This window comes from Cnephaeus nilssonii, assembly GCF_951640355.1.
Source record: "Cnephaeus nilssonii genome assembly, chromosome: 8".
Lineage (NCBI taxonomy): Eukaryota > Metazoa > Chordata > Mammalia > Chiroptera > Vespertilionidae > Cnephaeus > Cnephaeus nilssonii.
The window spans coordinates 98,165,436-98,188,010 of record NC_137079.1 but is presented as its reverse complement, the minus strand read 5'-3'; the positions used below and the strand labels follow the sequence as shown (position 1 = coordinate 98,188,010).

Genomic DNA, 22,575 nt, shown 5'->3' with positions numbered 1-22,575 from the left:
ACACTATCCAACAAGGCTAAAATTCAAAATTGAAGGAGAAATCAGAAGCTTCACAGACAAAAAAAGGCTAGGGGAGATTATTACTACCAAGCCATAATGCAAGAAATGCTAAAGAGATTGTTGTAAAAAGAAGAAATATAAAGGAAAGAAGGAACATAGGCATTATCAATAAAAATAGCTACAAACAAGTACTTATCAAAAATAACCTTAAATGTAAATGGATTAAATGCTCTAATCAAAAGACATCAGTGGCTGAGTAGATAAGAAAACAGGCCCACACATATGCTCTCTACAAGAGACCCACCACAGAACAAGAAACGCACACAGATTGAAAGTGAAGAGATTGGGGGAAAAAATGGCAGGCAAATGGAAATGAAAAAAAAGCTGGGGTAGCAATACTTATATCTGACAAAACAGACCTTAAAGTGAAGACCATATAAGACATAAGGAAGGCCACTTCATAATACTAAAGGGATCAATACAACAAGAGGATATAACTCTGGTAAATATATATGCACCCAATGCAGGAGCACCCAAATATATATATATATAAAAAAAACACAACCTTCTGGAAGATATCAAGGGAGAGATCAAAAGCAATCAAATAATAGTAGGGTATTTTAATACCCTATTGACATCACTTGATAAATCTCCTAGGAAAAAAATCAACAAAGAAACAGCAATCCTAAACGACTCACTAGATCAGATGGACTTAAATGACATCTTAAAAACATTTCACCCAAAAGCTACAGAATATAAATTCTTCTCAAGTGTACATGATACATTTACAAAGATAGACCACATATTAGGATACAGGCTAAGTCTCTACAAATTCTAGAAGACTGAAATCATATAAAGCATCCTCTCAGATCACAATGGCATAAAATTAGAAATCAACTACAATAAAAACAATACAAAAGATCAATGAAACCAAGTTCTTTGGTTCTTTGAAAGGGTAAACGAGATTGATGAACTTCTAGCCAGGCTCACCAAGAAGCAAAGAGAGAGGACCCAAATAAACAAAATCAGAAATTAAAGATGTGAAGTAACAACCCCACAGAAATACAAAGGATCATAAAAAAAAGAAATACTATGAATAATTCTACTCCAAAAAACTGGACAACCTACAAGAAATAGACATATTCCTAGAAAAATACAATCTTCCAAAACTCAATCAGGAAAAATAAAAAAACCTGAATAGGCTGATAACTATGGAGAAAATTGAAGGAGTAATAAAAAAACTTCCAGCAAACAAAAGCCCTGGGCCTAATGGCTTCACAGTGGAGTATTAAGAAACATTCAAAGAACTAAAACCTACCCTCCTCAGACTATTCCAAAAAATTCAAGAGGAAGGAAGACTTCAAGCTCTTTCTATGAAGCCAGCATTACCATAATCCCAAAACCAGATAAAGCCACTACAAAGAAAGAGAATTACAGGCCAATATCCCTGATTAACATAGATGCTAAAATCCTGAACAAAATTCTAGCAAATCGGATCCAGCATTACATTAGAAAGAACATACACCGTGAACAAGTGGGATTGCTTCTGGGGATACAAGGCTGGTATAAAATCTGCAAATCAATAAACATGATACATCAAATAAACAGATTGCAAGATAAAAATCACATAATTATATTAACTGTTACAGAAAAAGCATTGGACAAAATCCAACACACTTTCTTGATAAAAACTATCAGCAAAGTGGGAATAGAGGGATTATTCATCAACGAAATAAAAGCCTTATATGACAAACCTACAGCCAACATCATAGTCAATGGACAAAAACAAATACCATTTACCCTAAGAACAGAAACAAGACAGGGATGCCCACTTTCGCCACTCCTGCTTGACATAGTATTGAAGTGCTAGCCATAGTGATCAAAAAGAAGAAGAAAGAAAAGGCATCCAAGTTGGAAAAGAGGTAAAACTGTCAATATTCCCAGATGACAAGATACTGTACACAGTAAACCCTAAACACTCCATCAAAACTACTAGATTTAATCAATGAATTCAGCAATGTAGCAGAATACAAATTTAACATCCAGACATCAATGACTTTTTTATACACCAATAATGACCTCACAGAAAAGGAAACTAAAAAAAAAAAAAATCCCACTGACCACTGCAACAAAAAATTAAGATACCTAGGAATAAACTTAACTAAGGAGGTAATGATCTGTATTTGGGAAACTACAGGACGTTGAAATAAGAGATAGAAGAAGAAATAAACAAATGGAAGAATATACCTTGTTCATGGACTGGTAGAATCAACATCATTAAAATGAAATCTATAGATTCAATGCAATCCCCATCCAAATACCAACGGCATATTTCACATACCTAGAACAAACTCTCTAAAAATTCATATGGAATAAAAAAAGACCCGGAAGAGCCACAGCAATCCTAAGAAAGAAGAACAAAGTTGGAGGGATCACAATACCAGATATCAAGCTATATTCCAAAGCCACTTTTCTCAAAACTGTCAGGTACTGGCACAGGAACAGATATACAGACCAACAGAACAGAACAGAGAACCCAGAAATCAACCCAAGGCATTATACTCAATTAATATTTGATAAAGGAGGCAAGAGCATACAATCGAATCAAGACAGTCTCTTCAATAATTGGTGTTGGGAAAATTGGACAGGTACATGCAAAAGAATGAAACTAGACTACTAACTTACACCACACTCAAAAATAAACTCAAAATGGATAAAGGACTTAAACGTAAGACAGCAAACCATAAAAATCGTAGAAGAAGCCATACACAGCAAAATATCAGACATATGTCATAGCAATATCGTTATTGATACAGGTCCTAGGACAATGGAAACTAATAAAATAATAAACAAATGGGACTACATCAAAATAAAAATCTTCTCTACAGCAAAAGAAACCATCAATAAAACATCAAGAAAGCCCACTGCATGGGAGAACATATTTGCCAATGTTATATCTGATAAGGATTTAATCTCGAAAATTTATAAGGAACTCATAAAATGTAACAAAAGGAAGATAAACAATCCAATCAAAAAAAGGGCAAAGGACCTAAATAGACACTTTTCAAAAGTGGACATATAGAAAGCCAAGAGACATATGAAAACTTGCTCAAAGTCACTAATCATCTGAAAGATGCAAATCAAAACGACAACGAGGTACCATCTCACACTTGTCAAAATGGCTATCGCCAACAAATCGACAAATGACAAGTGCTGGTGAGGATGTGGAGAAAAAGGAACCCTCGTGCACTGCTGGTGGGAATGCAGACTGGTGCAGCCACTTTGGAAAACAGTATGGAGTTTCCTCAAAAAATTTAAAATGGAACTCCCATTTGACCCAATCATCTCATTCCCAGAAATATATCCCAAGAAATCAGAAACACTAATCAGAAATGATATATGCATCCCTATGTTCACAGCAGCACAATTTATAATAGCTAAGATTTGTAAAAAGCCTAGGTGCCCAGCAGCAGGTGAGTGGATTAAAAAAAAGTAAAAAAAATTGTGGTACATCTACACAATGGAATACTACACTGCTGTAAAAAAAAGAAAGAACTCTTACCATTCACAACAGAATGGATGGACCTGGAGAGCATTATGCTAAGCGAAATAAGCCAGTAGAAGAAAGATAAATATCACAGGTTACCACTCATTTGTGGAATATAATGAGCATGAACTGATGAACAAAAATAGATCCAGAAACAAGAAGCATGGAACAGACTGTGAAACCTCAGAGAGAATGTGGGGGAGGGGAGGAGGAGGAGGGAGTGGGTAAGAGATTAACCAAAGGACTTGTATGCATGCATATAAGCATAACCAATGGACAGAGACAGTTGGAGGGGTGAAGGCATATGCTGTAGGGTGGGAGCATTCGGGGAGAGGTCAATGGGTGAAAAAGGAGACATATGTAATACTTTAAATAATAAAGAATTTTAATTAAAAAAAAAGAGTAGTGAAGATTGCTCTAAGTACATAAAGGAACTAAAATTCAAAATTAGAAACTTTTCATTGAACTAATCAAATATTTCTTTGGCCCAATTTCACCCGCTTAGCACCAATTTGTTTCATATGCTTTCTCTATCATGCTCCCTCAACTTGTAAAACCATTATATCCTTTTCTTTTACTGTAAAGTTAGAGCATTTTACTTTTCATTTAGCCATTTAAAAAATTATATGTTGAATATTTACAATTTTTGGGCACTCTCCTCAGCACTGTGGAAAGAACAGTTAAGAAAACAAAAAGAAAAAAAAGGCTGTCCTCATAGGTGAAAGAAGGCAGACGTAAACAATAAATAAAATAAAAAGGTAAAATATGTAGCATGTTAAATATTTATAAATGAATGAAAAAAACATAAAGTGGATAGGAAATTTGTAGATGGGTGGTTAAAGGAAGGTATTATTCAGAAGGTAGCATTTAATTAGGGTGAAGTATGATAACACCAGCAATGATTTTGTATTGTATTAGTAGGCTTGTGTGTTTGACAAAACACCAATGCTTAGTAGATAAGCAATCTATATATATAAAAGCCTAAGCAACTGTATGACCATTCAACTGTCCTACCAATACCTATGAGGCGCAATGACAACCAGGGGGCAGAAGCTCTGACCGGTAGCTATGATGCGCACACTAACCACCAGGGGAGAGACGCTCAACACAGGAGCTGCCGAGCTACAGTGACTTGGCAGCTGTGGTTTTGGGGTGATGTGTCAGGAACCAGAGATGAGGGAGACCAATTCCGGGTTGTGCCACCCAAGAACCTCCCTCTCGCAATCCGGGACCCCTTGGGGGATGTCGGAGACCTGGTTTCAGCACAATCCCCATAGGCCATGTCGAGGGACCCCACTGGTGCACAAGTGCACAGGTCCTCTAATAATCCTACAAAATTCAAAACAAGCCTTAAAGCTTAACTTTACATGATAATGTTTTGAGAAGATAAAGTAAATGGTTCTAACAAATAGCTGAGTTCTTACAAGAGACAGCGGGACAAAAATAAAATATTTGAGTAAAAACAAAACGGCAAGAATTGGGCTCTCATTTTAAAGGAACTTTAATGAAAAGAATATAATACTTTCAAATTCTAAAATACTATTAATGGATAGGTGAATACAATTAAATAAGAGATCAATGAATATTTAAAGCTTTAGCCAGCTCCTTCACTTGTTATAATTTCACATAGCTTATCTCATATATTCCATTCTTATTCAGTAATAATAGATTCAAGAACATTCATATTTTGGCAAAATAAAACAAAATACATTAAAAGTTTTTCATGAAACAGTCTAAATGTGATGAATACCAAGGCCTTCCATCAGACTACCTTCTTTGATATCTTACTGATTCTAGATTATCTTCCTTGATAATATCTTAATACCTTTCCAGACAAGGAGATAAAGGTAAGACAGTTAACCACTAACTTGTTATCAGTTGATGATAAAATAGAAATGGAATCTTTATTATCTACTAGAGGCCCAGTGCAAAAAATTCAAGCACGGGGAAGGGTGGTTCCCTCAGTCTGGCCTTTACCCTATCCAATCTGGGACCTGCTGGCAGTTGGACATCCCTCTTGCAATCTGGGACCACTGGCTCTTAATCACTCACACGCCTGCCTGCCTGATCACCCCTAACCCCTCTGCCAGCCTGCCTGATCGCCCCTAAGCACCTCTGCCTGCTAGATGCCCCTAACTGCTCTCCTGCTGGCCTGATCACCACTAACCGCTGTCCCCTGCCGGCCTAATCGCCCCTAGCCATTCAACCCTGCTGGCCTGATTGTCCCTAACCGCTGTCCCCCGCTGGCCTGATTGCCACAACCACTCTCCCCTGCTGGCCTGATTGCCCCTAACCGCTGTCCCCTGCTGGCCTGATCGCCCCTAACTGCTGTCCCCTGCCGGCCTGATCAACCCTAACTGCTCTCCCCTGCCGGCCTGATCACCCCTAACCTCTTTGCCTGCCTGCGTGATCGCCCCTAATTGCCTCTGCCTCGGCCCCCGACACCGTGGCTTTGTCTGGAAAGATGTCCAGAAGATGTCCGGTCTAGCTGGTCTAATTAGCATATTACCCTTTTATTAGTATAGATACTATTCACCTGGCAGCCGATTATTTAAAAAGAAAACAGTATAGCCCTAGCCAGTTGGGCTCAGTGGATAGAGCATTGGCCTGCAAACTGAAGGGTCTCAGGTTCAATTCCCATAAAGGGCACATGCCTGGGTTGCAGACTTGATGTCCAGTAAGGGGCATGCAGTAGGCAACCAATCAATGATTCTCTCTCATCACTGATGTTTCTAGCTCTCTCTCCCTCTCCCTTCCTCTCTCTAAAATCAATAAAAACCAATATACATTTTAAATGAATAAATAAATAACAGTATAATGAATAATCTGAGAAAGCATATTCTTTTTAGGTAATCAAAGAAGCATGTAAGTACATTTCATTTATTCAACAAATGTTTGTTGTCAGTCACTCTTTTAGGTGCCGAGGATACAGCAATAAAGTGAGGAAAAAAAGATATTGTCCTTGCTTTCATGAATCCGAAAACTACATTCCAGTGAAAGAAGCTAGAAAATAAACATTTTTTAAAATATATCAGAATAGTGCTATAAAAATTAGCCGGGTAGACAGATACTGATGGTCAGGGAAGGGTTACTATTCTATTTAGAGTAATCATGGTGTCATTCATATTTTGGCAAAATAAAACAAAATACATTAAAAGTTTTTCATGAAACAGTCCAAATGTGATGAATATCAAGGCCTCTCATATGACTGCAAAAGAAAAGGCAAAAAGGAGAATGTTAAAGATATATTATCAGAAGTAAGAAATTTGTGAATTTACTATAAACAGGATAGACTTGTAAGATCTGACAAATTTTACTCTGAATGCAAGTGAAAAATGGACTATGAGTAACCAATGGTGAAAGATGGCAATTTGAACTAAGATAATATCAATGTACTAGAGACCCAGCACATGAAATTCTAGCATGGGTAGGGTCCCTAGGCCTGGCCTGCGATAAGGGCCAATCTTCCCCAGTTGCCAGCAGCTGTCCCCGCCCCCCTGCCGCTGACGCCAGTTGCCCTGTGTTTGAGGCAACTGGCAGGGTGATCGGGGCCCCGCTCGCTCACACCCACCTTGGCCTGGCGCTGCCTGCATCTGCCGCCACCCTCCCCTGCTTCCCCATTGGGCGATCAGAGCCTGCAGGCTGGGGGGAGGGACCAAGAGGTTTGCCGGCAGCTCATGTTTTGAGCGTCTGCCCCCTGGTGGTCAGTGCACATCATAGTGACCAGTTGTTCAGCCGGCGGTCGATTTGCATATTACGCTTTTATATATATAGAATATAGAAAGGTGCAGAATAGTAAGTATAAAGTAGTTATTATTCCGGGATATATTTTGATACTAAGCAATACAATTTGCTGATAGTACGAATTTACTGTGTGAAAAAGTAGAGTAAAAAAGGATTAACATTGCCCTAGCCCCGTGGTCGGCAAACTGCGGCTCGCGAGCCACATGCGGCTCTTTGGCCCCTTGAGTGTGGCTCTTCCACAAAATACCACAGCCTGGGCAAGTCTATTTTGAAGAAGTGGCGTTAGAATAAGTTTAAGTTTAAAAAATTTGGTTCTCAAAAGAAATTTCAATCGTTGTACTGTTGATATTTGGCTTTGCTGACCACTGCCCTAGCCAGTTTGGCTCAGTGAATAGAGCATGAGCCTACAGACTGAATGGTCCCAAGTTTGATTCCGGTTAAGGGCAAATGCCCAGTTTGCAGGCTCAATGCCCAGTAGGGGGCATGCAGAAGGCAGCCAATCATTGATTCTCTCTCATCATTGATGTCTCTCTCTCTCCCTCTCCCCTCTGCTCTGAAATCAATAACAATAAAAATAAAAAATACATTTAAAAAGAAAATGCTCTTAAAAAAAGGATTAACATTTTTGGTCTGAAGTACTTGTTGAATGGTGTTATTGTTAACTAAGAGAAGACTGAACGATTAAAGGTTAGAGAGGAAAATAAAAAGTAAGTTTGGATAATTTATATTTATGATGCTTATTAGACATCCATCTTGAGCTGTATATGAGAGATTAGCAGTCAAAGAAAAGATTGTGGTCTGAGATATATATTTGAGAATATGTAGTATTTACAGGATAATAAAAGTTAAGGGACTGATAAACTCAATTAAATGTAAACAGAAAAGTAAAAAGGTTTCCAGGATTAGATAACAAGATAGTACAGTCTTTAGAATTTAGAAACAAGGGGAGGAACTACAAAGAGAATAAAAAAAGTCCAAGGAGGTAAGAAGAAACAAAGAATACTGTCACAAAATACAATTGAAGAAAGCATTTCAAGGAAAGAATGTTAAACTGAAATATTATTAAAAGGTCAAGTACGATGTAGATTGAGAATCATAAAGAAAGAACATGAAGCCTATGGGTGACACATAGCCATTTTAAGGGAAGTAAAGAGATGAAAACTGGTTGGAATGAGAATGAATTGAAGGCTAGACAGGATTCCAGGAATATCAGAATGGTTTCACATTTGAAAATCAATATAATTCACTAAACTAATAAAAAAAAATGTAGGAACATTATAACTATCTCAACTAATGCAGAAAAGGCACTTGATAAAATTCAATACCTGTTTTTAATAAAGAAAACTCTTAGCAAACTTGAAATAGTTTCTTAACTTGATTTAAAGAATCAACAAAATGTAATTTATAGCCTACTAATCTTACTTAGTGGAAAATTATTAAAATCTTTGCCCATGAAATCTGAAATAAGTTAGGAATGCCCACCATTGCAACCTCTATTTGACACTATACTGAATGGCTTAGATAGTACAGTTAGTCAAAGGGAGGGGAGGCATAAAAAGTATCAGAAAGAAAAAAAGTTCTCATTCTCAGATATATAACTTTTAACAGAATTTTTATTTTTTTATTTTAGTTCTTTTTTACAGGGAGGAAGGGAGAAGGATAGAGAGTTAGAAACATCGATGAGAGAGAAACATTGAACAGCTGCCTCCTGCACACCCCTTACTGGGGATGTGCCCACAACCAAGGTACATGCCCTTGACAGGAATCGAACCTGGGACCCTTCAGTCCACAGGCTGACGCTCTATCCACTGAGCAAAACTGGTTAGGGCTTTCACAGAATTTTAAAAAATCTACAAACTACTAGGTTTAATAAAGTAATAGCAAGATCAGTATATAAAAGATCAATATAAAGACCAACTATATTTCTACGTACCAATGACAAATTAAAAAAAAAAAAAGGAAATTTGTAAAACCTCAAGTATCTAGGAAAAATTTCAGCAAAAATTTTTCTACACAGAAATCAAGACACCTAAATAAACAGAATGATATAAGAAGTGTATGAATTGAAAGATTCAATGTAAAAATCAACATCCTCTCTAATAAAATGGTAATATGCAATTTAACCATCACTCCGCTACATAAGCCACGCCCACCAGCCAAGCCACACCCACCAGCCAATCAGGGCGAGTATGCAAATTAACCCCAATCCAAGATGGCTACAGCCACAGAGAGCAAGGTTTCCCAGGTAACAGAGCAAGCCAAGCTTTCCATAGCCGTTGCAGGCCTAAGCCTCCACTCAAGCTACAAAGTTTCAATTATAGAAGGTAAACAAATTCAAACAAATGGCGGCAGAATGGAGCTTGAGAGAGCAGGCCAGGGTTGCCGGCGGCAACAGGGGAAGCAAAGCTTTCCGCACACCCTGGCCGGGCTCACCCGCTTAAGGCTACAAAGTTTCAATTGTAGAAGGTGAATTAACTGCCACAGAAATGGCTGCCACCCCGGAGGGAGCAGCAGGCTTGGCTCCGCCCCAGGCTACAAAGTTTCAATTGTAGAAAGAAAATAAATTCCAGATACCAGGGCCTCCCCTTGGGTTGCCAGGGGGCGTGGCCGGCCTGCAAACCACCACAGGCCCCTCGTTCAGGCCACCCCACACCCCAAGGGAACCCCCACCCTTATCTGTGACACCCTTCAGGGCAAACCAGCTGGCCCCCACCCGTGCACCAGGCCTCTATCCTATCTAATAAAAGAATAATATATAGATTGATCATCACTGCAACACACAATATGGCTGCCCCCATGTGGTCAAAGATCCTGCCCCCATGTGGACACAAGATGGCCACCACAAGATGGCCAGCAGGAGAGGGCAGTTGGGAGGCACCCGGCCTGCAAGGGAGGGCAGTTGGGAGGAACCAGGCCTGCAAGGGAGGGCAGTTGAGAGGGACCAGGCTTGCAAGGGAGGGCAGTTGGAGGTGATCAACTGCAGGAGAGGGCAGTTAGGGGTGACCAGGCTGGCAGAGGAGGGAAGTTGGGGGCAAACAGGCTGGCAGGGGAGCAGTTAAGCATCAACCAGGCTGGAAGCAGAGTGGTTAGGGGGTGATCAGGCTGGCAGGCAGAAGCGGTTAGGGGCAATCAGGAAGGAAGGCAGGCAAGCAGTTGGGAGCCAGCAGTCCTGGATTGTGAGAGGGATGTCTGACTGCCCGTTTAGGCCCGATCCTGGTGGGCCTAAACGGGTAGTCGGACCAGGATCCACCAGATCGGGCCTAAACGGGCAGTCGGACATCCCTCCAGGAGTCCCAGATTGGAGAGGGTACAGGCTGGGCTGAGGGACAACCCCCTACCGTGCACGAATTTCGTGCACCGGGCTTCTAGTAATACAATAAAAACCCTAGAAAATTTTTTTGTATGTGAAAATTGAAAGGCTGATGTATATGCTCGTTCAGAGACCAAGAATAGCCAAGGCAATTTTGAAGAAAAATAAAACTAGATGGCACACTATGAGGTATCAAGATAATGTTGTACTGCGTCAAAGATAAAAAAAATACCACAATAGTAAGATTCTGGAAATGACCTAATGTACACATGGTCACCCAGTTACCTATTTATTTACACACTAGAGGCCCGGTGCACTAAATTCTTGCATGGGGGGGGGGTGTCCCTCAACCCGGCCTGCACCCTCTCCAATCTGAGACCCCTCAGGGGATATCCGACTGCCGGTTTAGGCCCGATCCCGGCAGTCGGACATCCCTCCAGGATCATTGGCTCCTAACCACCTCTGCCTGTCAGCCTGATTGCCCCCTAACTGCTCCCAGGCTGGCCTGATTGACGCCTAACTGCTCCCCTGTCAGCCCCCAACTGCCCTCCCCTGCCGGCCTGATCGCTCCCAACTGCCTTCCCCTGCTGGCCCCCAACTGCCCTCCTCTGCCAGCCTGATTGCCCCCGATTGCCGATTGCCCTCCCCTGCAGGCCTGATCTCACTCCCAACTGCCCTCCTCTGCCAGCCTGATGGCTCCCAACTACCCTCCCCTGCCAGCCTGGTCACCCCCAACTTCCCTCCCCTGATAGCCTGGTTGCCCCCAACTCCCCTCCCCTGCAGGCCTGGTCGCCCCCAAAACTGCCCTCCCCTGCAGGCCTGGTCGCCCCCAAAACTGCCCTCCCCTGCCAGCCTGGTCGTCCCTAACTGCCCTCGCCTGACGGCGGGATTGCCCTCAACTGTCCTCCCCTGCCAGCCTGATCTCACCCCCAACTGCAATAACCTGCCAGCCTGATCTCGCCCCCAAATGCCCTCCCCTGCAGGCCTGATCTCGCCGCCAACTGTCCTCCTCTGCCAGCCTGATGGCCCCCAACTGCCCTCCCCTACTGGCCTGGTAGCCCTCAACTGCCCTCCCCTTCCAACCTAGTCGCCCCTAACTGCCCTCCCATGCAGGCCTGGTCGCCCTAACTGCTCTTCTCTGCCAGCGTGGTTGCTGCTAAATGCCCCTCCCTCTGCTGGCCTGTTAGCCCCCAACTGCCCTCCCCTGCTGACCATCTTGTGATGACCATCTTGTGGTGGCCATCTTGTGATAATGTCACGTGACACCACCTAGGCTTTTATTATATAGGATATATACCTGAAGAGAGAGAGAGAGAGGGAGAGAGAGAGAGAGAGGAATAAATTTTGCCCTTTATACTTCATACTATATACAAAATGCAACTGGAGGTTGACTATAAATCTAAATGTGTAAAGTAAAACATAATTTTGAGTCTTATGGTTCTGGCATACATAAGAATCCAAAATGGGTTAATCATAAAAGAAAATGAAAACTTGACATATATTAAAGTTAAGGACTTTTGTTCATTAAAAAATACCATTAAGAGAGTGAAAAGACAAGCCACAGAGGAAGAGATATTTGTAATACATAGTCAACAAAGGAGTCATATCTGGGATATATACAGAAGTTCCAAACTTAATAAAAAAATGATAGAAAATCCAAATGAGAAAAGGCAAATACTGCAGATTTTAATGAAAGAAGATAACCAAAAAGACAATAAAAATATGAAAATGCTAAATTTAACTTGTTATCAGAGAAATGCAAATGATAACACAAAGTGATCTACAGAATGGAACACAACCTTTGGAAATCATACATCTAATAAAGAATCCTATCTAATAAAAGAGTAATATGCAAATTGACCATCACTCCAACACACAAGATGGCTGCCTCCATGTGGACACAAGATGGCCACCACAAGATGGCCAGCAGGGGAGGGCAGTTGTGGGTGATCAGGCCAGCAGGGGAGGGCAGCTGGGAGGGACCAAGCCTGCAAGGGATGGCAGTTGGGAGTGTCCAGGCCAGCAGAGGAGGGAAGTTGGGGGCGACCGGGCCTGCAGGGAAGGGCAGTTGTGGGGGACCCAGGCCTACAGGGGATGGCAGTTAGGGGTTACCAGGCCTGCAGGGGAGGGCAGTTAGGGGCAATCAGGCTGGCAGGGGAGCAGTTAGGCATCAATCAGGCTGGCAGCGGAGTGGTTAGGGGGTGATCAGGCTGGCAGGCAGAAGTGGTTAGGGGCAGTCAGGAAGGCTGGTAGGCGAGCAGTTGGGAGCCAGCAGTTAGGATCCATATCCTACCGGGATCGGGCCTAAACGGGCAGTCGGACATCCCTCGACGGGTCCCAGATTGGAGAGGGTGCAGGCTGGGCTGAGGGACATACACCCCCGTGCACGAATTTCGTGCACCGGGCCTCTAGTTATTTATAGTAGCCAAAAGATAGAAACAATACAAATATCCATTGACAGATTAATAGATAGAGAAAATGCAATAAATACATATGATGGAATTCTGTTAAGTCAGAAAAAGAAATGAAGTTCTGATATATGCTACAACAATGAATTTTGTAAACATTATGCTTAGTGAAATAAGCCATTTACAAAAGGACAACTACTATATGATTCCACTTACAAGAAAAATCTATAATACATAAGATCAGAGACAAAAAGTAGATCACAGACTGCCTAGGAGTAGGGGTCTTGAAGGTAATATGGAAAATTGGCAAAGGAATAAATAAGCACTTCATAAAAGAGAAATGAAGAATGTCCAATATACACACATACACACACACACACACACACACACACACACATACACATATATATATATATATATATATATATATATATATCCAATATTATTCAAAATTTAAAAATGTAAATAAAAACCACAACAAGAAAATATTTTTACTCACTAAATTGACAGTATAATATTAAGAACCTTAATTCTGAGAAAGAGAAAGTACTGAATTCTATTTATTTGAATTGAAGTGTTTTCACAATATTTCTAATTTTAAGCTAAGTTTTAGTGTAAAAAAATGCTCACTTCAGCCCTAGCCAGTTTTGCTCAGTGTACAGAGTGTAGGCCTGCGGCCCGAAGGGTGCCAGGTTTGATTCCAGTCAAGGGCATATACCTGGATGCAGGCTCCTCCCTGGCCCGGGCCCTGGTCGGGGCTCATGTAGGAGGCAACTAATCAATGTGTCTCTCTCTCATCGATGTTTCTGTCTTTCCCTCTCTATTCCACTCTCTCTGATTGTCAATGGAAAAATTTCCTTGGGTGAGGATTAAAAAAAAAAAGCTCACTTTAAAATTATGCCGATAAAACATTAGTAAATAAATGACAAGTTTATGTAAGGGGTAGCTCCTGATAGTTACTGTGTCATGTGCAGTTATGTGGCAAAGACATTTTATAGAATCTCATTTATGTAAAATGTAATTTCAGATAAATCTAGGTAATTATCAATACTCAAGATATAGGAAAACAGTTTCCATAATTTAAAAAGAATTAAGAACAAACTTATAACTTTAAAGAAAAGCAGATGAAATATCTTTTTTAGTTTCTATTTTCACTCAGAATTTCTTAATTATATAAATTTCTAACCTAATTTAGTTCAATGTCTACACTTACATCTAGGTGTATAATATAAAAATGCTTATGAATTAGCCTAAAATATAGCCTCTCTATAGTTAATGAAAAAGGAAACTATAGAAAAACTATAATTAGTGAGTGTCAGTTGTACATCTTTGTAGGCTACACAATAAAATCATCATTACATGTCACTTACCTTTTCAAGTAAGTAGCCAATGACTAAAAAGCCTTTTCCACCCAGCATCTGTTCTTGCATGGCTACTGAACTTTTAAGCAGTTCAACCAGGAAAGCCAAAAGAGTAGCACTGCAAAGTACAGATAATTTCATTATATAATCATCAACTGTTGATTATAGTTTTCAATTTCAATATTTTTATGACAAAAGATAACCACATTTAAATCGAACCTCTGTTTTGCTGAAAATGACTATTATACCTTACGTTATGCAATAATATATTTCTTATAAACATGAGAAAACTAGATTCATCTATTTAAAATTAAATATCATAAATCAACAAACTGTATATTTTTTTATGTTCTAAGGCAAAACATCTAAGTTTACCTATACACATATATATTCCCTGTTTCAAATAAATTTAACATAAGAAACACACCCCAAAATATGTCACTTCATCATAATAAAGACTTTATCATATCTTTAAAGAACGTGCTATCTTAGAGAATTTTAAATAGGTATATAAGATTGTTTTGGAAGCACACATTGATTTTTTAAATAAACCTTTCATTTAGACCTATTTTTTTTAATTATTTTTTTATAAATTATCCAGAGAGCCCTGGCCAGCAGGGTTCAGTGGTTAGAGCGTCAGCCTGCACACTAGAGGATCACAGGTTCAACTACTGGTCATGGGCACCTACCAGACCTACCTGGAGGTTGCAGGTTTAACCCCTCCCCAAGCCCCCACTCCCACACCCCCTTCCTGTCCTTAGTCAGGGCACATGTGGGAGGCAACCAACCAATGGATGTGTCTCTTTCACACTGATGTTTATCTCTCTCTCTAAAAAAAAAAAAAAAAATCAATGGAAAAAATATCCTCACTTCTGAGTAAGGGTCAATAAAAAATATATATCCGGAGACACATGAAACATGTTACTTATGTCCCTATGTGCCCTCAGGAAAGTTCATGAGAGCAGAGAAAATAAATGATTTATGTGATATTAAAATGAAAAGTGACAGTAACACAATGTATATACAACACATAAAAGCACATAAAGATATGTGCCAGACAAACATAAAACACTTGATGTGGTAACTGAATGAAGAAACAAAAGAAAAAGAAAGTATTGCAATTTATTAAGCTGTGGTAATATATTCAGAAAATTACATAGAACAATTTTCAAACAGCAGCATTCATACATGACAGCATTTCTAGTTATATGTTACCATAATTTATAGCAATAAATGATTATAAGCCAGACTTTACCACCTATTAAAATAATATCTATTTAAAGTGCTTTACAAGGACCCTAAATTCCTTATTTATATACACAAGCATGGGTAAAGCCTCAAATTTCTAAATATATTTTAACACACAAGTACTCATTCCTAAAAGAAATTAGAAAATCTGGTAGTGAGGAAAACTTGAAAATTACTAAGGCCCCCCCCCCAAATAATCTAAAGTTATTATATTCTTTGGAGTTATTAAAAAAATTACTTTTGTAAAAAAATATCCAGAGAGCCCTGGCCGGCAGGGTTCAGTGGTTTGAGCGTCATGGGCACTTACCTGACCTACCTGGGGGTTGCTCTTCTGATTTCAATAAAAATTACAAACAACACTTTTCTCTAACAGTGAGGCTATACTTGTTCAAATTAGAAAAGTATTCTCATAAAAATAATTACCAAAAATTATCATTATTGTAAAAATCAAGAGTTTAACAGATTTATTTTTAAATGTACTATATAAAAGTATATAGTACATTTGAAAATAAAGTACTTCATTACAGGAAATTAATATTCTATTACATTATTTGGCCCTGTATCTTTAAGCCACAAAAACAAGTAAACTACTATTACAAAACAATGATATTGTTTTACTCTGTCCTAAAAATCAAAGGTAGATATTTACAAGAAAAACACAACTCCCAAGGAATTCCTTGGGATTTTTTAAATGTTTCTGTAAAAAAGAACAGCTATTAAAAACAATCTAGTCCATTTTAAATGAATTGTATCAATAGTCAAAGCCACTTCACAAATAACTGCTTAAGAAATGTTATACATAATACTTCTGCCTACATGTGTGAAAAGAATGAAGACAGCGATTGCATAGAGATCACACAATTTCCTAATCTGTTCATGGAGTTTTAAACTACATCTGAGTTAGTGATTTAGAGAGGAAGATGACTAGGATTCCTAAACATCAGCACTGCCAAAAAGACCAGAAAAGCATCACTATGGTCCCTATGGTCCATAAAAAAATGCAAAAAGTATTTCTTATGATAAATCTTCCTCCTATGTAGACCCATATAAAATTACAAGGATGCCATGGCTTTTCTTATTCTTTTATGTCAGAAAGACAACTCTTTAGCAACAATCTAATGAATTAACTCAGACTTCTAAACACACTAGAGTTTCATTACAAAACCAGAAATATTAATTTTATTTTTCCAAAATCTTAACACAATATAATCTATCCATATAATATTAATTTCACTTCTATTTTAACTATGACAAGAATTAAAAAGTCAAATTCATTCACTAACAAAGGTATTATTCATTTATACCTAAGACCCAATGCAATAGCAATACCATATCTTTCTTAAATCTTTAAAATAGATATATTTGGCATGGTAGATGTAATAGTAAATAGATGGCCATCTTCGAAGAGGTACATTTTCAAACATAATTTAACAAACTTACCAGTAACTAAAATGCATCGGATTGCTGCAGGGCTCACAATAAACTTGCAAAATTCTGTGTACTGCCATACAAAATTTCTCTCCATTCTTGCCTATTTCCAACTCCCCTAGATACAAAGGCAAATATAAAGGATACTTCAGCCCATTCCTATATCTCCTACATACCACTTCCTGTCTAGACACATCAGTTCAACTGTAGAAGATCTAAATATATAGGATAAATCAAAAGTAAGTATCTGTGTCAGCCAAAACGAGATAATTCTCTTGAAAAGTGTATCAATTGCTAGAAAGAGATGTTCACAGAATTTTTTTACTTGATAGATAAAAAGTACTCTGATTTTTATCTCATAAGGTAAAACTGCTAAACTTTTCAATAGACATTGTAACACATGTTCTGTACATAGCAATTCCACTTCAGAAACAGTTAATGGGTTTTTAATTCTGTCTCCTTTTAAGGAAAATGACACTAAGTATCTTTAGGGTTATTTCTTAAAAATAATAACAATCTTTCAATTTTTAATAAGCTTCAAGTAAACTAGGAAATAATGTTTATTTCAAGTGTCATACTTATAAAGGTCTAGACCTTAGGAAAATTGAAAAAAATAGTATAATACATTTAACAACTTGCTATATTTATTAAAATCTCCAGAGCTTTCTGGCCCATATTATCTTAAAACACACACACACACACACACACACACACACACACACACACACAATCAGTCTTGGCCCATAAATACCTAAGAATTTTAATAACTATGTAAAAATGTAACTAAATTATGTTTCTAATAAAAATATGACTATATTTAGGTTCCATTAAAATTTATATAACTGTAGATTTTACTTGATTTTAATATTATTTCATCCATTCTAATTTGCCCTTTATTTATTTTTTAAAGTAACTAATGTGGATAACTTATGTGATATGATCACAGAAGTTTTATTGAGGTACTGTATTATTTAAAGATAAAATATATCATATAGATAGACCTACTTTATTACTGAAATGATTAATATTAAATATATAACCTATGTTCAGTTCAAAAGCAGTTATTAGAATACAGAAATTCACTTTTCAATTTGCTTTGTACAAGCAAGTACCTCAGTTTGATGAGTTGTTTAAATATATTAAGAATGGAATAGAGTTAAAATAAAATATTCTATATTCACTCAGAGATTCAACACATACCTTTATAAAAATGTTTTTAATCTTTAAAAAACACTCACTACAAGCAAAGTAACTGTCAGAATAAATTCAGAAGTAGATCAAGTCCTAATAAGATTTAAGGTGCCGGTAAGGGGAGGGTCTTTTGGCTTTTTCATAAAGTTTCATGTCTTTAGTATTGAAATAGATTGAAATCTTGCAAAAGATAAACTTACATAAAATATCTAATACTATAGTTTTAAAAAAATATATTTTATTGATTTTTTACAGAGAGGAAGGGAGAGGGATAGAGAATTAGAAACATCGATGAGAGAAAAACATCAGCTGACTCCTGCACACCCCCTACTGGGGATGTGCCCGCAACCAAAGTACATGTCCTTGACCGGAATCGAACCTGGGACCCCTCAGTCCACAGGCCAATGCTCTATCCACTGAGCCAAACCGGTTAGGGCTAATACTATAGTTTTAATACTAGTTTTTTTTCCACTACAAAACTCTTTGGAGATGAGAGTGATCATAGCAAGAATAAAACTGTAAAAGAAATCAATTCAAGTCCATACTCAAGATAATTTCATACTCAACACAATTTTCAGCAACATACACACACAAAAATTCTCACAGTAAGTTAGAAGAGTTAAATTTTTTCACAGTTCAAAATTAGAAATGCCCAAACCCAAAGTTTCCAACTCCAGGTACATTTAGCTGTCACTTTTAGACAATATATTCCTGAAGATACTATCTCAAAAAACCATTGCCTACCTGCCTACATATGCAATGAATCCTGGTACACAAACTGTTACATTCATCAAATAAGACATCAAGTGGAGATATATGCTAAATTAAGTAAAATACATTTATCTGCAAGTCAAAAAAGGAAAAGAGTGAAATGCAGCACAATAAAATGTAAGGATGGATGGAATACAATGGGTAGCACATGAAATCACTGCGCATGCACTTCGCCATGAAATCTCGCCTCTGTAATCTCTCTCTTTTCTTTCAACCTGATATGAGACAGGCCGCCATATTAATTCAATTGCTACCTCTATCATGGCTATTTAAGAGCAGTCTTAAAAGGCTCTATTAAAAGTTTGTCAAGCTGTAACACATTTTTACCTTTATTTGGTAACAAACTTTGATTTTATATTTCATTAGCCTATTTTATTTCTGACAAAATATATTCACAGCCTAAAAACATAGAAGTTTATTAAAGTGTGAACTGAAAGGTATAACAATTTGTCTTATCAAAGAAACAATTTAAAAAATTGATCATGTAAACAAATTAATTATAAACCCGTTATGACATGATGTGTTATTACGTAATATCTACCAGTATTTACATAATTTGAGAACAAGAGTCTTTTGATCAGCTCCATTCATAATGTCTATAAAATGGCTGATAGATATTAACTGAAAAGGCTCCAATGTAAAACAAAACAAAAAAACGCTCAAAGCCTAACAGTTTGCAATTTGACCTCAAATGACAAACAGCCACTTCAATACTCTACTAGTAAATTCCCTAGTCTCTTTATGAAAACTTCCCTGGATGTGTAACAAATAGCAGCAACACTATAGTAATACATGAATACTTTAGAAATTTGATGCTATAACTTCCTACACTTAAAAAAATTAAAAACTTCAAAGAAAAATTAGAAAGATTATAACTAAACATGTGAAATTTTTTTTTTGAAATCTTAACTATATATATAATGCCCTTCATGATGAAAGCATGCTACTGCAGGGAAGCCAACTGGTCAGTGCTTTATCTGGTGCTGTCTCTACTTTCAGCCAACCCTCAGCCTACTTAACAGAAGCAGGATAAAAAATATACCCTAGATGTGCTGAAATTACAAAATAAAGGGAAAAAATATGTTTAAACAGCTGAATACACAGAAAGCTGAAATAATTACTTGACACTTGGGCTCTACATAACATGTTGTGGCAAAAGTAGGTTTACAGTTGTGAGTATGAGAAATGCAGAGTTCATTCTTGTTATTTATCATTGAATTATTTTCCATATGAACAACTGTAAACCTACTTTTGCCAACCCTGTATGTCCAATAATTTTCTAATCTGCTTATCATCTACACTAATAAAAGAGAAACATGCAAATTGACCGTACCTCCGCTACGCCCACAAGCCACGCCCACCAGCCAATCAGGAGTGAGTATGCAAATCAACCCAACCAAGACGGCTGCAGCCATGGAGCGAGCAGGAGGCCTGAGTTTACCCGGCAATGGAGGAAGCCAAGCTTTTTGCCCACTATGGTCGGCCCTGGACTCCATTCAAGGCTACAAAGTTTCAATTGTAGAAGATAAATAAATCCCAACAAAAATGGCTGCGGCCATGGAGTGAGCAGGAGAATTGGGTTTCCCCGGCAATGGAGGAAGCCAAGCTTCCTGGCCTGCCCTGGCCTCTGCTCAAGGCTACAAAGTTTTAATTATAGAAGATAAATAAATCCCAGATACCAGGGCCTCCGCTTGGGTCACCGGGGGGCTTGGCCAGCCTGCAAACCACCACAGACCCCTCACCTAGGCCACCCCACGCCACAAGGGAACCCCCACCTTGACCCGGGACACCCTTCAAGGTAAACCAACTGGCCCCCACCCATGCACCAGCCTCTATCCTATCTTCCTATCTATTAAAGGAGTAATATGCAAATTGACCATCACTCCAACATACAAGATAGCTGCCCCAATGTGGTCAAAGATGGCCGCCACAAGATGGCCAGCAGGGGAGGGCAGTTGGGAAGGACCAGGCCTGCAAGGGAAGGCAGTTGCGGGTGACAAGGCCAGCAGAGGAGGGCAGTTAGGGGTGACCAGGCCAACAGAGGAGGGAAGTTGGGGGTGACCGGGCCTGCAGGGAAGGGCAGTTGGGGGGGACACAGGCCTGCAGAGGACAGCAGGTTTGGGGGGGACCAGGACTACAGGGAAGGGCAGTTAGGGATGACCAGGCCTGCAAGGGAGGGCAGTTAGGGGTGACCAAGCCTGCAGGGGAGGGCAGTTAGGGGCAATCAGGCTGGCAGGGGAGTGGTTAGGCATCAATCAGGCTGGTAGGAGAGTGGTTAGGGGGTGATCAGGCTGGCAGGCAGAAGCGGTTTGGGGCAATCAGGAAGGCAGGCAGGCGAGCAGTTGGGAGCCAGCAGTCCTGGATTGTGAGAGGGATGCCTGACTGCCTGTTTAGGAACATGGGAACTCTGATTCTCAGTGCGCACACACGAGGCCGCACCGAGCACCAGTGACTCTGATTCTTGGTGCATTCTTGCAAGGACTCTGATGCTTGGCACACGCATGAGGCCTAGCTAGGCACCAGTGATTCTGATTCTCAGAGCATGCAGGAACTCTAATTCTCGGCATGCACAGCTGCCGCCGATCCACAACAGCTGAGTCACGGTGCCAGAGCTCTTCAGTGACACTTGGGTTGCACGATGCTCCCACTGCACGCAGCTCAGATTCTTGCAACTCGACACTTGAACCATCTGGTGATAGCAAAAAAGGGAAGACAACAAAATAATCCCCAAAGGAAAAAAGGAGGCACTGCCAAGATAGGGACTAAATGAAAGAGAGGCATGCAATATGTTGGGAAAAGAATTTAGAGTAATAGTCCTACAGTTCATAAACCAGATGGACAAGAAAATCAACAACCTATGTAAAAATCAGAAGGGAATCAATAGTGATACAGCTATAATTAAAAACACAATGGAAGGTTTCAACAGTAGACTAGGATAAGCGAAGGACCGAATTATTGAGTTAGAAAATAAGGTGGGAAAAAAAGCACAGTCTAAACAGCAATTGGAGAAAAAATTTAAAAAGCAGGAAGACAGCCTAAGGGAGCATTGGAACAGCATGAAACGAAGTTACATACATATAATAGGGCTGCCAGAAGGACAAGAAGAGCAGCAAGGATTAGAAAACCTATTTGAAGAAATAATGTCAGAAAACATCCCAGATTTGGGGAAGAAAAATGTTACACAAGCACAGAGAGTTCCAAACAAGATGAACCACAAAAGACCCACACCAAGACATATCTTAATTACCATGGAAATCGTTAACAACAAAGAAGAATCTTAAGGGCTGCAATAGAGAGACAGAGAGTTACCTACAAAGGATCTCCCAACAGATTATCAAATGATTACTCAAGAGAAAAACATCAGGCCAGAAGGGAATGGAATGAAGTATACAAAGTGATACACAGCAAGGGACAGAATCCAAGAAAACTCTATCCAGCAAGACTATCAATCAAAATTGAAGGGGAAATCGGGAGACACACACACACACACACACACACACACACACCAACAACAACAACAACAAAAAGACTGAGGAAGTTTATCACTACACCAAACCAGGAATGCAA

At 39.1% G+C, this 22,575-nt stretch overlaps 1 protein-coding gene across 4 annotated transcripts in view; it reads right to left on the bottom strand.

The window, feature by feature from the left end:
* NBEA (neurobeachin) overlaps positions 1-22,575 on the bottom strand; it is an 873,840-nt gene that overhangs the window by 664,498 nt on the left and 186,767 nt on the right. For 3 of the 4 annotated variants that reach the window (XM_079778900.1, XM_079778901.1, XM_079778902.1), the window contains exon 11: positions 14,380-14,488. In XM_079778900.1, the coding sequence (XP_079635026.1) occupies positions 14,380-14,488 (109 nt within the window). Of the gene's footprint in view, positions 1-14,379; positions 14,489-17,058; positions 17,165-22,575 lie in introns of all 4 variants that reach the window. The other variant, XM_079778903.1, reaches the window with a different exon arrangement.